Below are 15,235 nucleotides of genomic sequence, written 5' to 3' on the forward strand. Positions count from 1 at the left end.
CTTACTGCTCTGGTTTCTGATGCTAGTGATACAACACATTCAATCCTCGACAATCTACTCCAACATTTGAATTGTATCTAAGGGAATGGTGTACACTATTGTAATTTATATTTTTAAAGTATTTATGTTGGTATTGATGTCTAAATTGAGGTGATAGCAGCGTGTAAATGACTTGTCAGCACATGTGATCAGTGTGCAGTATTGTTTTCAGTCAATGGTACTTTAATCACTATAAATAAATGCATATTTTATTGTACATTTGTTTCGTATTACATTTGTTTACATGATATTACATGTCAGATAATTTTCCAGTGAAATAATTCATGCATGGTTAATATGGGTTTTCCTCCGCTGTGTGGATTTATCAGCGCTGTGAGTCTGAAGGTTTCACGGCCTGTGTTTTAAAGAGGCGTGACATCTACACAGCGTTGAAACCTGAGTAGGGAGAGTAAACAGATTAGCCAAAGATTCAGAAACAAATATTTGAAGAAGAGATTTTTTTATCATGATTGTTAAACACATGTGTGGCAGTGGGTTGTGGTTAGGGCGCCGGCTGCTGGGGAGAGACAGGAGTGTCCCAGCTGGAGGCCAGACAGCTGAACGGAATCAGGTAATCAGTCACATAATAAATGCACGGTGATGGCCTGGTTCTGTTCTCTTGCAGTAGGCTGGGTTCGAGATTAGACGGAGACGCTTCTGCAGCCACGACGCAGCGCAGCCTGGAGAGCAGCGGACAGCAGAACGACCGACAGGAGAGCGACCTGTGTCAGCTGTGCCTGTGTATAACCATACCTGTGTGAGAATAAAGCGTGTGTGTGACACTACACCTCCTCTCTGTCATAATTATCCCTGACTGTGGCCAAGAGGGTCCACAACATGTTCTTACCTCTTGCCTGTCGTGATTCATTGACTGGTGTTATTAGTTTATAAATACTCCCTTGGCACACGGACAAGCCTTGCCTGTTACATATGAAAAGAAATGTCACAGTTTGTCCACTAGAAAGAACTAAAAAGTAAATGAATAATCATGAAGATTCAGGAAGTTAACATTTCATGGAGAAGAGTCTGTTGTTGGAGCGGCTGATAACCGCACAGTCCAGAATAAACACCCAGCCGACTGTTCAAACTGGAATACATTATAATCTATATTTTAACGACTATATAATCAACATAACCAGTTCTACAAGATCTATACATTTCTTGAAGTGAAGTTACCTGAGTGTTATGAGCAGCATGCAACCTGATATAGGCTACTTCTTAACTACTTAGTTCACATCTTAGCTGCTTGTAGCTAAGAACCAGGCCCTCCGGTCGAACCCGGGGACCCACAATAACTATACATTTAGGGATGTTTAATAAAAACCTTTGTTTATGTTACGTGTTTATGGAGAAACGTAAATATCAGCATATGTTATTATCCTTTTTCTTTCTTTCAACTCTCATATCTCCCGATATCTGCCTCGAATAGTCAAGTATTGGTCGGGCTACACACATTATTGCCTAAATATATGAAGGGGAAACTCACGCTTCAAGTGGCGTATGAGGTTTTGTAACACAATGCACAAATATCCATATATTTATCCTACAAAATAGTTGCAGATTACACTGTAAAATACTATGAAATAAGTGAATAGATATTGTATGACTTGGTGCTGAAGTCCGTCACCTGTTCTCCGCCCCAACAGATCAGCAAGAAGGTGCTCCATGTGTCCTGCGTAAGATGAACAGAACATGTAATACAATGCCATGAAGCTATGGGTGAGGTCAGTACAGACAAATACTGGATGAGTGAGTGAGCGAGACGGTACTGTAGGAAGGAGTGTTTCCTGCTAAATTAACTCACTGTTTGGTTGAGCAGCACTTCTCCTTCCCATTAGACCCACAAAGCTCTGATAGTCCACGTCGTTAAATCTCTTTATCTCTGCATCGTGTCTGACGCAGCACTCGGGCTTAGCCTGAAAGACAAAACCTCATTTGTTATCCTGTTGGAAATCGTTTTTTTTAACTTCCCAATATAAAAAAGGTTTAGAAGATCTGCTACAGTGATCTGCAGGATCAGGCCGTAACTCACTTGACTTTGTACATATCATGTAAAAGTATGTAGTCTTACCTCCATCAGTGATTTGTAGGTGTCCACCTTACATTCAGACCTCACAGGAAATAAGACCAGGACGACTAAAGCGACCATTGAAGTGAGAGAGCAGCAGCAGTTTGGGGTTTTCTTCATCACTGAAATGTAAATCAAAGCAGACAGCCTGCACATAACCAGGCTGAGATGTTTTCCCTACAACTCTTATATCGGTATCTGGTATCTGTCTTCTATTTGTGACCAATTTCAACTAAACATTGCCACAGCAAAGGTTTTCCCCATAGTCCCAATTCAGATATTGTAATGAAAATTGTGACATTTTCATACCAGAAACTAGTGCCTAGGTGTTTATCTTTCACTGTAAGTGTCACATAATCTGCGTTGGGGTGGCACATATTGCAGGAGGTCTGGAGGTTCATCCCCCAGGAAAATTGGAGCGTAAAACACTTCATTTCCTGCATTCTGAGGAATTTTTCTACAATCATTTGTGCCATAATTTATGGTGGAAATGTCTCTATTTATGTAAAGGAATTATCAATAACCAGGCGACCGATCAATATGTATAACGTATAATGCAGTAAGGCTCCCTGCTGAGTCAGCGCACTCTTCCATCCTCTTTTGGGGAAGTAACTTCTTTAAATGTGCATGTGGCTCCTTTTACCCTCAATGATACAATGATTCATTTTAATTTATTTATACACCTCTGGACTTTAACAGCTCGTGTGTTTCAGCTACCTTTCTGCACATTCAAAACATTTCCATGCAAACATGCAAACAAATGTGCTGTTGACTGAGGAGCAATGCATCTATTTTATTCTATGGCTCTTTTTGATTATATGTACTTTTTGTACCCCGTAACACAAATACTCACATACTCAGCTATACTTTGAGCGTTTTATAATCATTCCTCTTTAAAGTAATTGTGTATCTTATAGAGGAAACATTGGCACACAATATAAAATGTATCTGTAGGCTATGTTCTCAATCAGGTCCAACACTACAGGGTTTCAGGTATCTCCAACAATCTACTTTAAAACATTTCTTGTTGGTTGCAACAGTCATATTAAGTAATCTTAAACTATAACACAGTTATGGGTCCGTTCTGGTAACACTTTATAATAAAGGTACATTACACATGTTTAAATAATGCATAACTAATGCATCATGTAGATGTTTGCATCGGATTACCAGCTTGGTTCAAACAGCTTCATATTTCCCTGAGAACAGGGACTGTTGCCGTTTCTGTGGAACTGGCTTTCAGTTAATTTGATGGCATAACAAATTAATGAATGAAGTTAGTGTGAATTAACAATCATTAATTCATGATGTATTAAGTGTGAACATATCACATAAACTCAAAGTGACTTCATTTTTTAATAGGGAGCAAGAAGAACTGATGATACATCCTGCTTTCATTCATGCATTAATGAATTATGATGCGTTATTTATGCATTAGTTTAGCATGTGTTTTGTACCCTTATTATAACGCGTTACCAATTTCCTAGGAAGTTTTTATTTTTTTAAATAGAAGGTCCAAGGCACTCTTCTGTACTTTTTTAAAAGGCTATTTCATAGTCAAATTTAAAAAACATAGACACTTTTTATACATGTTAAAATAGAGCTGAGTCAACAACCCAGGCCTTCTTCAGGGTGTGTTCCTTGAGTGATTCTGCACTTATTAGGCAATTTAAAATAGAAGAATTGTTAAATTGGTCAACTTCCTATTAGTTATTCCAATAAAATGACTAAACTACATTTGTTTTTAGCACATTCACACTGCAGGTAAGCTAAACATGCACACATGTGCAATTTGTCTGACAACATGGATACAATTCAAAACATATTAAACAATTGAATGATGGAGTTAATGGGTTTAACCGGAGCCGTTTCTTCAACGAAATTCCTTTATGAAATCAACAGCCTGTATAATTAAAACTTACCTAAGAGTCTCTGGATATTAGTACCAAATTACACAGGGGTTTTTTTCAACATGATACTTCGAACACATTTACAAACTACAATTAAGAAAACGTCATATAGCCATATAAATGTCCCAACATAGATGCAGCACGTTGGTGTTTCGTAGTGACGATTAGAAACGAAACCTGTCAACCAATCAATTTTCTCATTCATTCAATAAATCATGCAAGTATTATATGACAAAAATAAAATAAAAGCATAATAACATATTGCAAAAATATTAAAAACAACATGAAAGTCTCACCTGTGTTGAAAATACTTGATCTGACCTAACAGCAGGGATCCTTGGAATCAAAGGAGCTCTATGCCGACTCAAAATACGTCGTTCTGCTCAATAGCCTCTCTGTTTCAATTATTATAGTCCTGGAGCTAATTTGTAATCAAATTAGAGCTCCACCCGCCACCCAAATCCCCAAACCACCCACCCACACACACACACACACACACACACACACACACACACACACACACACACACACACACACACACACACACACACACACACACACACACACAGTTGGTACCATCTTTCTCATTAATCTTATAAGTGTCAACATTTGGATGCAATTATAGTTTTAAAAAATCTCTTCTTCTAATCTCTTTTTCTCTTTCTTATATATTACATAAGGGACATATTAATGATTAATTATGTCACACACCCCATTCTTACTGATTTAACAGTTAAATTTGCTTATTATAACTGCAAACAAAAACTACAGTGTGTGTGTGTGTGTAGGAAACAATGTACGCCCTGCAAGCGGATATTGCTGATCTGTCTACACCATCAATGACTGGTGTGTAAGATCAGAGAGCCAAATAACTCCCACGCTCTCGGAATCAAAGAAAGGACAAGCGGAAGCCTTCTGGCTGACCCTTTTTCTTCCACACACTCAAAAAGATCACACCCACTGGAATTTATGAAGTCATATTTGAACAGCAAAAATCATTCTGTCCCACAAAACCACAATGTGTACTTATACTAACTTAACTTATACCGACAGTATGAATCCCTCTGAGTAACCAAGTCTATACTCAGACAAGTACAAGTATACTTTTATGAAAGTAGCATAGTACTTTAGAAATAGTCCAGCATGTTGGTTTTACATTTTGGTTGAAGGTGGAATAGGTTACTTTCACCAATACCCTGGCTTCAAAGGCAGAGGGCAGTAACTACAGAAGCAGTGCCGTTGAGAGACAAGGGTTTAAAGTTTTCAGGCTGGATGGAAAACTGTAAAACAGACAGAAAGGTTGTAATGCTTTAATTTTGTGTCTTTTTAGGCTGATTATTTTACCCCCAAAAAATCATTTCTGTAGAACCAACACAATACCTGTGTAACAAAACAAATGTGTAGCTTTCTTATCCATTTTAACTACGGTGGAAACCGCCTTTCGTCATAAAACATGTAGATCAAAAAGCGAGCGACATTCCTATACGAATGCTATACAAATATTTCACATTTTACACGATGTGTACTTACTGACTGATAATACCGATGTAGTTTCACCTGCTGGGTCAGATGCTTTTTTATACATCTCTATAGTTTTATTGAAGAATATTGACTTTCCAGTAAATGTTTTAAGAGCAAGATAAAACACAGTACAAATGTCTATCTATTCATTTAAACTTGAAATCCTGTCAGGAGTGAACTTTGACTACAGACTAAGACTTGATAATTGTACTGTGATTAATGGTGTGATCATGAAACTCACGTCAAATGAACTAAGGTCAATACTCCCTCCTAGTGTTAATTCTACTCCGTTCCCCACAGAAATAACTGTAAACCATCATCACACACCCGACAAGTGTCAGACTTTTCACATTGTTAACTTGGTGAAACCTTAGATCTAGACTCCCTCATGAAACAGGTTAGAGCACAATTCCAGCTAACAACTCTACATTTAATTTACAAGCAGTAGACATTATGTCACTTTCGCTTCAGACTAATGATGTTCATGATTTTAACTTTGAGCACAATCTTTGTCTCAAGCAGGGGACAGTGGAGCAGTTTCTCGCCCTCGACAAAACCAATACAGGAAGAAGAGTCAGTGATAGCAATACATTTTCTTTCCTTCATTTCTCATTTTGGATGAACTGAGAAAAGGAAAAGAGGAAAATGTAAAAAAGAAGAAGCAGAAGACAGAAGTGAACACATTTAGGTTATCAACTAAATGTGGACATTCAGTGGCTCTGCCCATCTGCAAGAAAGATTTTATTAGAAAGGTTTCTGAAATGATCTCATATTTATTTATTTTTCTGTATCTGATTGTTAAGTAGCTCCTCATACTGAGAAGAAGCAACACACGTGGTAACTGAGTCAACAAGCACATAAGAAGCATATGTTGTCAGATATATTCTTCTTATAGCTTTTGTGCAGGATCTTCAAAACTCTTCAAAAACAGTATGGGAATTTGTTTTATAAGCAATGATTAAAAAAAGAGTGAAACAGAACTTGTTTTCTTTTAATCACCATATACAGTTATTGTCAAGCCAGACTATATAAACATCCGGGGTTTAGCCCAAACCCGGGGGGTCCGGGGGCAAGCACATCATTTTGGATCAACGTGAAAGTTGCCCAGGAAAAGAAAAATCATCATGTATAGCCGACATCATATTTTGTATTGAATTGATCTTCTGTCTGAAGACGATGTCAGGGCAGATGGCAATATTTTACCAGAAATAGAAATTCTGCTTCATTTATTTGCTGGTCCAGTCGGAGGATCAGAGGATTTCTTTTAAGAAAACATCCAGGGCTTAAGACCCAAAAGCCCTAATATGGGTTCTTTTGTGTCACTATCCTTGTTTTTGGCTACTGAGGACCATTTGTTCTTGATTAAGTCTTTCTTTTTCGAAAGGAGTAGGAAAAAAGCTATGGAGTGCTCTCACAGAATAAAGACATTATATTGAGAGACGGGAGAGCGAGAGAGAGAGAGGAGAGAGAGAGCGAGAGAGAGCGAGAGAGAGAGAGAGAGAGAGGAGAGAGAGAGCGAGAGAGAGAGAGAGAGAGAGAGAGAGAGCGAGAGAGAGAGAGAGAGAGGAGAGAGAGAGAGAGAGCGAGAGAGAGAGCGAGAGAGAGAGAGAGAGAGAGAGAGAGAGGAGAGAGAGAGCGAGAGAGAGAGAGAGAGAGAGAGAGAGAGAGACGAGAGAGAGAGAGCGAGAGAGAGAGAGAGAGAGAGATGAGAGAGAGAGAGAGAGAGAGAGGGATGCATGCTTGTGTGTGTGTGCGTGTGTTTTAAAAAGCAAAAGAAAGAGAGGAAGGGATTAGTTGTGGGGAGGGAACATGGTGAAATTCTTTGCATCTAAATAAAAAGAGTGTTTTTTGTAAGTATTGTTTAAACACTAAGACACTCAAGTTATCATGTCGTGAATACATCACTGGTGTAATTATTACACCAGAATACACCAGGGTTTAATAAACTGGACGACTAAGTGTTCCCAAAATTGTCCTATGTTTTGCAATTGGATTATCTGAAAACGCTATTTTTCTTATCTCATGAAAACGTGCCTTTTTTTCTCCAGTTACAGTTTTTTCACATGACAGTAAGAACCTGCTCCAAGGCAAAGTCATGCTATTCTGGGTGCACCAATTGCCAAAGAGATGGGCAGTTATAGTGTGGGTGAATGGGGCTTTAGAAAATAAAGGAAGCCCTTTTCTAAAGGAAGTTAGTACAGGAAAGATGTGATGAGATTAAAAAATACATGCACAGTGATAAGGTCTGCAGTAACAAAAATACATCCACTGTGAATCAGAATCAGAATCATATTGCCATGCAGGTTTTCACCTACAAGGAATGTGCTGTGGTTAGTTGGTGCTAATCGTCAAAAATATAAAAGATTAACAATATATACAAAGTATAGACAGTAGGTACAAAATATGTACAATGTACAATATACAATATAAGCATTACGTTAGTAAGTGGAGTTGTGTTTATATTTCAAATCCTTTTTTTGGAATAGTTTTCAGTCTTTACCTCAGATAGCCCCCTGTTTTCCTCACTTGTCTTGACTGTGTAAGAGATAAATTTGCTCACGGCATGAGGGGAAGTTTCTTTCAAGAATTTGGGTCAAAAACAAAACCTTCTGACTGAGAGAGAGCGAAGAGACGGGAGAGGGATGAGAGGATAGCAGGGCAGACAAACAAAACTGCCTAAGAACACATGGACTTTCCCCACGTGAATCAATATTCAAGCCTCAATCTCCCTGTTGAGCAATGAGGCCAAAGAGAAGAGGGAGCTGAAAGACAGCTGAGACAGAGGGAGGGCTGTGGGATGTCATGTGTAAAGAAGGAGATTCTCATTGGAGGCAAAGAGAAAGAAGATTGCTATGCATGTTTTGAGGGAGAAAAAAGGGAAAACAGAAAGCATCCTACACGCTGAAGCCATCTTGGTCGCACTGCTACACTCTGGAGTCCACATCTGATCGTTATTACGGTAAGTGCTGGACACATACAGTAGCTGCCACGGGATCAAAAGATGCAATGAAATTATGAAGTTGTGGGAACAAAGATTTCTATTTTTAGTTGTAGCTTGTACAGAAAAGCTCAGTGTGGAGGCTACAGCATTTCTAAAAACATTTTGAAACATTTTGAATCAAGTTTGTTTGTAATGTGGAACAATGTTTTTCTGCTTCATATGTCACTGCTGCTGTCCTCTAATGTGAGAATCTTTCATTCATAACTTAAATCATAGAGGGACAAACTAAAGTTAATAATCTTACTCCACATTGGGTTTATTTACAGGCAGACTGGATTCAATTCTTAAATTATATGATATAGACATAAAATGACAAATTGGGACACTAGAAACATTACAGAATAGGAGTAATTTATATTTTCTTAGTGTCTGCTGTGAAACAGGTGCAGCCACAAAACTGTCTCTAGCAAAAACCCAAGTAATCTCTGCATGAGATTGGAAGACAAACACACTCGGCTGCAGGATTAACAGTTTTCTTCTTCTTCTTTTCTCTTGGGTTTTAATGTAGTAGCTTTGGGGGAAATAAAGCTCTAACAAGACTGGAATGATGTCCTCAAAGTTGAAGTGGATGTTTGTGATCCAGCTCCTGCTGAATCAACCGGCTCTGTGCAGGGTCCCACCTCCGCTGGCACTGAGAAACACAACGCTTCCAGGAGCTGACTACAATGAAGCGGGAGAGGAGACTGCCAAAAAGTCGTCTCCCCTGGGATCTCAACTCCAGCTCAGTAGCCCATCTGCAGAAAAACCTGATCCTGTGTCAGCAGTTCCACAAAAAGAGGAGAGAGTTCGTTCTGCCAAAAATATAACATCAGTCCTCAGGGCAAAGCTTCAGGGGCAGATTCAAGCTCATCTCCACATTCAGGAGAATGTCAGCTGTGAGGAACTGCTGTCTGCCAGCATCGTGGACGACCCGTCAACCTCCATGTTCCCCCTGGAGCTCCTGGGTCTCTCTTTAGTGCCCGTGTTGGTGGTGGCAGGCTGCCCACGGGAGGCACACACACTGGTGCTCAAGCTGTATGACCTGCTGGGAGTGGCGGACACGGAGGAGCTCCTGATGGAGGTGGAGGGTCTGATAGAGCAGCGGTTGAGGAAGTCCACACCTGCACCTGCATCAGGGAGGGATGAAGCAGGGCGCCACATAGAGGCTGTGATGTTTAACATCCAGCAGCTGGCCATGGTAGGAGAAGGTTCCTCCAAGCAGGAGGGGCATTGTGAGGGTTGGACCAGGGTGAGAGGAACCTCGCTGGCAGGAGAAGCAGTCGAAGGAGCCACAGGTGATCTAGAGGAGGCTGTGAGCTCCTGCGAGAGACTGGGAGTCCTTTGTGCTGGTGTGACCAGCAGTGGACTCCAACCTGGGAAGTACCAGGCAGTGCTGAAGAAAGGAAGTTGCGTCCTGCCCTCTGAATCCACATTGTCTGAATGTTGGATCCGTCAGTGCAGCGCAGATGAGGATGTTTCGACCTCAGCTGCTGCAGGTCGACGGATAAAACGAAGCCCCCAGACGAGCTGCATCAACGAAAGCGAGCAGCGTGTGTACAACGTGGTGGAGTGGATCCCTGCAGTCAGCACCCTCTACAACCTCGGTACAGCTGTGTATTATGCCTCAGTCAACTGCTCTGAAACAGCCAAGGAGAGAGCCATCCTCAGCGCGGTTGACCTTGGCACGGATGCTCTCATGGTCGCCACTGGGGGGACTGCCGGGGTGGCAGGCTATGCCCTGGGTGCAGGGGTGAAGACCGGTGTGAAAGCTGGCATCAGGTATCTGCTCAACTCCATGAAGCAGGAGGATGATGTGCTGGTGAACCAGTTCAGCTGGGAGGAGGGTGTCATCACCGTCCAGTAGACTGAAGGATCAATAGGTCAGCCTGCGAAGCTTAAGCAATACATATAGTTATAATCAGTTTGTACATTTGTACTATTTTATGTACTATGATACAGGATCAATGTTTGTTATCTGACATGTTTGAAGAGTAACATATTGGTTACACATTTTTTGGATTATCATAATCACATTTTGTAAAGGGGGAATGCTTTTTTTTGTTTGTGTGACTCCACACACAAACTTCATTTTACACAGTTTGACTCAATTATTATTCTTTATTGAAGATGATGTCAGTGGTTTTTCAATTAGTCTGTAAATTATGTGAATTGGTTTTTCTTTACACTAACATAAAATGTAATGAAAATTAAGTTGCAGTAAAAAGTCACATTACATTACACATTCATTGTAAGTAATCTCAATAATATATATAGTTAGGTCCTAAAGTAAGCTTTGCTTGTAGAAACGTCCTCTATTGGATAATGGATGAAATGTTTCATATTAAGCAGCAGCGTTTGAAGAACTGGTCTCAGGAAATAAAACCTTCAATCCCTCAAGACTTTAATTTTGCTTTCCATCCAATGTCTTTTTTTCTGTTCACTCTTGTTTTCTTCCCATCTGTGAAAACATTTGTTTCAGGTCAGTCACATTCCCACCTCTGGAGTTAATTGCAGGGACAGCTGAGAACTAAATGTTGTTGTTTTATATGCTTTTTTTTCTTTCTTTAAAGGTAAATAAACTGTATATTCAATCCTACAGTGACTGTCAGTGTGGTAGTTAAATTGTAATCACACACTTAAAGTAAGATGGTTTTGTGGTAAATGAAAACAGTGGGCAATTGAAAAGTCTACACAAGAAAATATTATTTGATGTGCACGTCCACATAGAACTATATGTTCTATATTATATAAATCATGGTGTGCAAACTTTTCAGGTCTTTTATAGCCTATATAAGTTTGAAGTTCTAGCACCATGCACTACACTCAAAAAATATGATTGAGAGTTTAATAATCTTTACTACACTGTTTGGTTGAGGCTAATAGGTTTGAGGTTGCAGGGTAATGTGAAGAGTAACTGACTTTTAAAAGCATATTAAAGGTCCCACATGCCTGCAGCTGATTTTACACAATGTACTCTAAGAAGAAAGTAAAACCGCCCCATACAGACATGAATGAAATAAAAAACAATGCCTGCCTCTTCACCCCTGCAGTCCTCAACCTCCTTTCCAAACACACATTATTTCCTTATGATGCAAAACAACGCAGAGCTCTTAGGATAATAGCTTGTGGTCATGTGTAACTATACACATTTGGTCTGCTACAAAGTGAAAAATAATTCTAAGTGAACCACAGGGATAAGTGTGGTTTACACTTTTAGACTATTATTATAAAGCTAATGTATTTTGCTATGCGACTGAATGGGCAGAAGAAATGTTGACATGTCACAGGCTGTACATTTGATTTATTGTAATGCCCTAATTGTTGCCATCTCACTTAACCTAATCAAACCTGTGCTAATAATCATTTTTCACAGAAGGCATTTTGACATGTCACAGTATGAAATAATAAAAAAATTCTATCTAGCGGCTTCAGTTTCAGGGTTGTGGTATTGTTCATGCAGGCGTACTGTCATGACTTGCACAACACTTAAATACAACAGAGCTATTGGTAATGTTATTACTATTATCACTTCTATGATGAGTCACAATGTCTGATAAGAAAATATTACCAAACATATTTACCAAACAGATAAATCTGCACTTGCATGCTTAATAAATCCAAAGTCAGCAGCTACCTATAACATATACAGAGTATAACCCATCACTTAGCTCTCTAAATGTAGTGAAAATAGATAAGGAACAAGCTGGGTGTTGTTTAATATGATAAGCCCAGCACAGAACACACACCGCCTGCTTCCTGGTAATGGAAAGAGATTTGATTTGATTAAAGGAGCTACACTAGTTCAGAATCTATTTAATAATATTATAACATGTCTGTTTTTCTCTAAGGAAGATAACCCCAGTTGTACAGCTCTCTCTGTCTCCCATAAATCCACAGCACATATATGACAATGTTTGTTTTTGATGGTATCAAAGGCAGGTGTGTTGAACAACTAAACAAATGGGAATTCAGAGCTGCAATTTAGGACTTATTCTTTTGAGAATGTGTATATTTTAACAACCTGACAAGGAGTTACATTCAACAAATTACACTTTGTTGAATTATGATATTTGGTACATTCAATGTCCTCCAACTGCCTTCAGACGAACACAAAATAAAGAATGAAGTGTAAATGGACTGCATTTATATAGCGCTTTTCCAATCTTTGCTATCACTCAAAGTCAGAGGCTACCTTACAAGGTGCACATCAGCTCGTCCGTAGGGATAACCATTCACACAGCGTTGGCCATACCATCAGGAGCAATTTGGGGTTCAGTATCTTGCCCAAGGACACTTTGACATACTGACTGCAGGGTCTGGGGATCGAACCCCCGACCACTGGACGACCACACTTGAGCCAAGCCGCAAACTATGCATTTAATACAATTGCATATGAATAAAAGGGAATATGGATTACCTAATTCAAAAACTGTATATAATTCATGGCTAATTAATGGATTTTGAGGTCGGTGTTATAATAGGCAGATTTAAAATCTGCAGAAACTGTAGCCCAATATGATGACGCTGTAGCCCAATATGATGACGAGTTTCTACATGGCTGATTTGAATTCAAATTCATTTCTGTAACGGTGATGTATGACATCTATTGGTAAGAGTGGGAACTGAAGGACTGAGTAAACTAAATGCTGCTGTTGTTGTTTCATTAGTAATATCCACAAAGGGCCGGTTGTACCATGCTGGATGGAAAAATACTGTACACTGGCAGGGTTATTATTTTAATGTGTCAATGAAGTTTATCAAATCTATTGACAATTCATCTCTCTATTTTTCAATTCACATGGGATTCCATCACTTCCGTTGTTAATTGGTAAAGTAAGGTAAGGTAAGTGTTAAGTCATTTTTGGACTAATTCCTATCTATTACTATATACTGTACATATATTGATATATATTCAAACCTTAAGACTCTATGCATATTTTTATCCTAGACTATCCCTCTCATGTTAGAGGATATTTAAGTAGGCTTAAGGTCAAATGCCAACCACTACTCGGCCCTTCTCATGTCAGGATGTTCTCATGACAAACTACAACTGGTTATCTCCCCGGACATGATAAGGTACAGCTGCAAGACAAGAGTTAAGATGGGCCCAGTGTATTCAGACTCGCACTGTCAGGGAGATGCTATGAATGTCTTACTTAGAATATGTTGACTAGGATTCGAGGAGCCATCGAGGTTATCCATGTTTAGGTAAACAATTTATGGAATGTCTTTGTGAGGGAAATGTTCCAATTTCCAATGTTCTTATGCCATCTACACAGGTAGGTAGTGTGTGTGTGTGTGTGTGTGTGTGTGTGTGTGTGTGTGTGTGTGTGTGTGTGTGTGTGTATAAGTTTATTTATGTAGCACATTTCAGACACAAAGGCAATTCAAAGTGCTTCACATAAGCATTTACATACAACACAATTGAAACGGAAAATATCAAACTGAGTTTTTACCATAACGTCCGTGCGCTTCTTGTGCTGACTGAAAAGAGGACTGGGTATTATATTCATAAAAGACAGAAAAGATAGTTAAAAATCAACATTGGAAATGCAGTAAATTCTGTTAGAGGTGCAGAAGTGTAATAATATAACATCTTTAAATGACCTCAGGAAAAGCAGTCGTAAACGGAAAGGTTTTAAGCCTCGATTTAAAAGAGCTCAGTGTTGGGCCAGACCTCAGGTGTTCTGGAAGTTTATTCCAGATCTGCTGAGCAGAGAAACTGAAAGCTGCTTCTGCTTGTTTTCGCTCTGAAACAAATTGTTTTGCTCCCTCGTGCTTCCTCGTGCTTCCTCGTGCTCCCCGTGTCATCCTGGTTTGTCTTTTCAGTTTACTTTTACCTTTTGTATTTTTGTTATTTTGTAAGCTTTTTGAAATAAAGCCCTCTTTTTGTTAATCTTCTCGTCTGCCGTTTTGCATTTGCCGTCTTGCATTTGAGTCCTCACCTTTTCCCCACCGTGACAGTACGATCTGACCAGAAACATGGACTCAGCAGATGTCATGGACGAGGAGACCTATGATTTAATGTACACTTTAATTATATTGTTTGGTGAGTGGAAGCGAAACCCCTGTTGGGGGATGCGAAAAGAGGTTGCTAAGAAGCCAGAGTTGAAGAGCCTTTTACCTGAGTGGCTTCAGGATTTTGTGGACACTCCACCTTGCCAGCCTAACCCTGCCGATCCTTCCACTCAACTTCCTTTTGCCGAGCTGCGCCAACCCCCTTCTCCAGTCGCGCTGGGGCAACCTCCTAGTACTGTCGGGCTGCACCAGACCCCAGTCTCTGAGCCATTTCTGGGCACTCGCCTGGCCCTGGGAGGTCCTCGGAGTCTCCAGGGGACTTCCAGGTCTTGGCGCAAGAGACCCAGACCACGGCAGACTCCTGTTTCCGCTTCCGGGCTGCGACAGCCCCCTGTTTCCGCTGCCGGGCCGCGACAGCCTCCTGTTTCCGCTGCCGGGCCGTGACAGCCTCCAGTTCCTGCTGCCGGACCTCCACAGACTCCCGCTGCTGGACCTCCGCAGACCCCCGTCCCCGCTGCCGGATCTCTGCAGACATCCGCTCCAGTTGATTCCGGACCGCTGCAGACCCCAGCTGTTCCCCAGCTGCCCCTCGAGACCCCAACTGTTCCCCAGCTGCCGCTCGAGACCCCAGCTGTTCCCCAGCTGCCACTCGAGACCCCAGCTGTTCCCCAGCTGCCCCTCGAGACCCCAGCTTTTCCC

The 15,235-nt window shown here is 40.4% G+C and overlaps 1 protein-coding gene across 2 annotated transcripts; it reads left to right on the top strand.

Annotated features, from left to right (window-relative positions):
- Positions 1–8,380: 8,380 nt before the first annotated feature.
- apof (apolipoprotein F) lies at positions 8,381–11,114 on the top strand. 2 transcript variants are annotated; one of them, XM_029431933.1, is made up of 2 exons: positions 8,381–8,497; positions 9,048–11,114. In XM_029431933.1, exon 2 carries the CDS (start codon positions 9,084–9,086, stop codon positions 10,380–10,382), a length of 1,299 nt encoding a protein of 432 aa, XP_029287793.1. In that variant the 5' UTR covers positions 8,381–8,497; positions 9,048–9,083; the 3' UTR covers positions 10,383–11,114. The 2 variants fall into 2 exon arrangements, with proteins under 2 accessions (XP_029287793.1, XP_029287791.1); XM_029431931.1 differs by having other exon boundaries at positions 8,425–8,497; positions 9,051–11,114.
- The last annotated feature ends 4,121 nt before the right edge of the window (positions 11,115–15,235 follow it).

Source organism: Cottoperca gobio, chromosome 5, assembly GCF_900634415.1.
Source record: "Cottoperca gobio chromosome 5, fCotGob3.1, whole genome shotgun sequence".
NCBI lineage: Eukaryota > Metazoa > Chordata > Actinopteri > Perciformes > Bovichtidae > Cottoperca > Cottoperca gobio.

Coding starts and splice junctions, on each gene's coding strand:
- apof (XM_029431933.1), top strand. CDS start 9,084: ATGATGTCCTCAAAGTTGAAGTGGATGTTTGTGATCCAGCTCCTGCTG.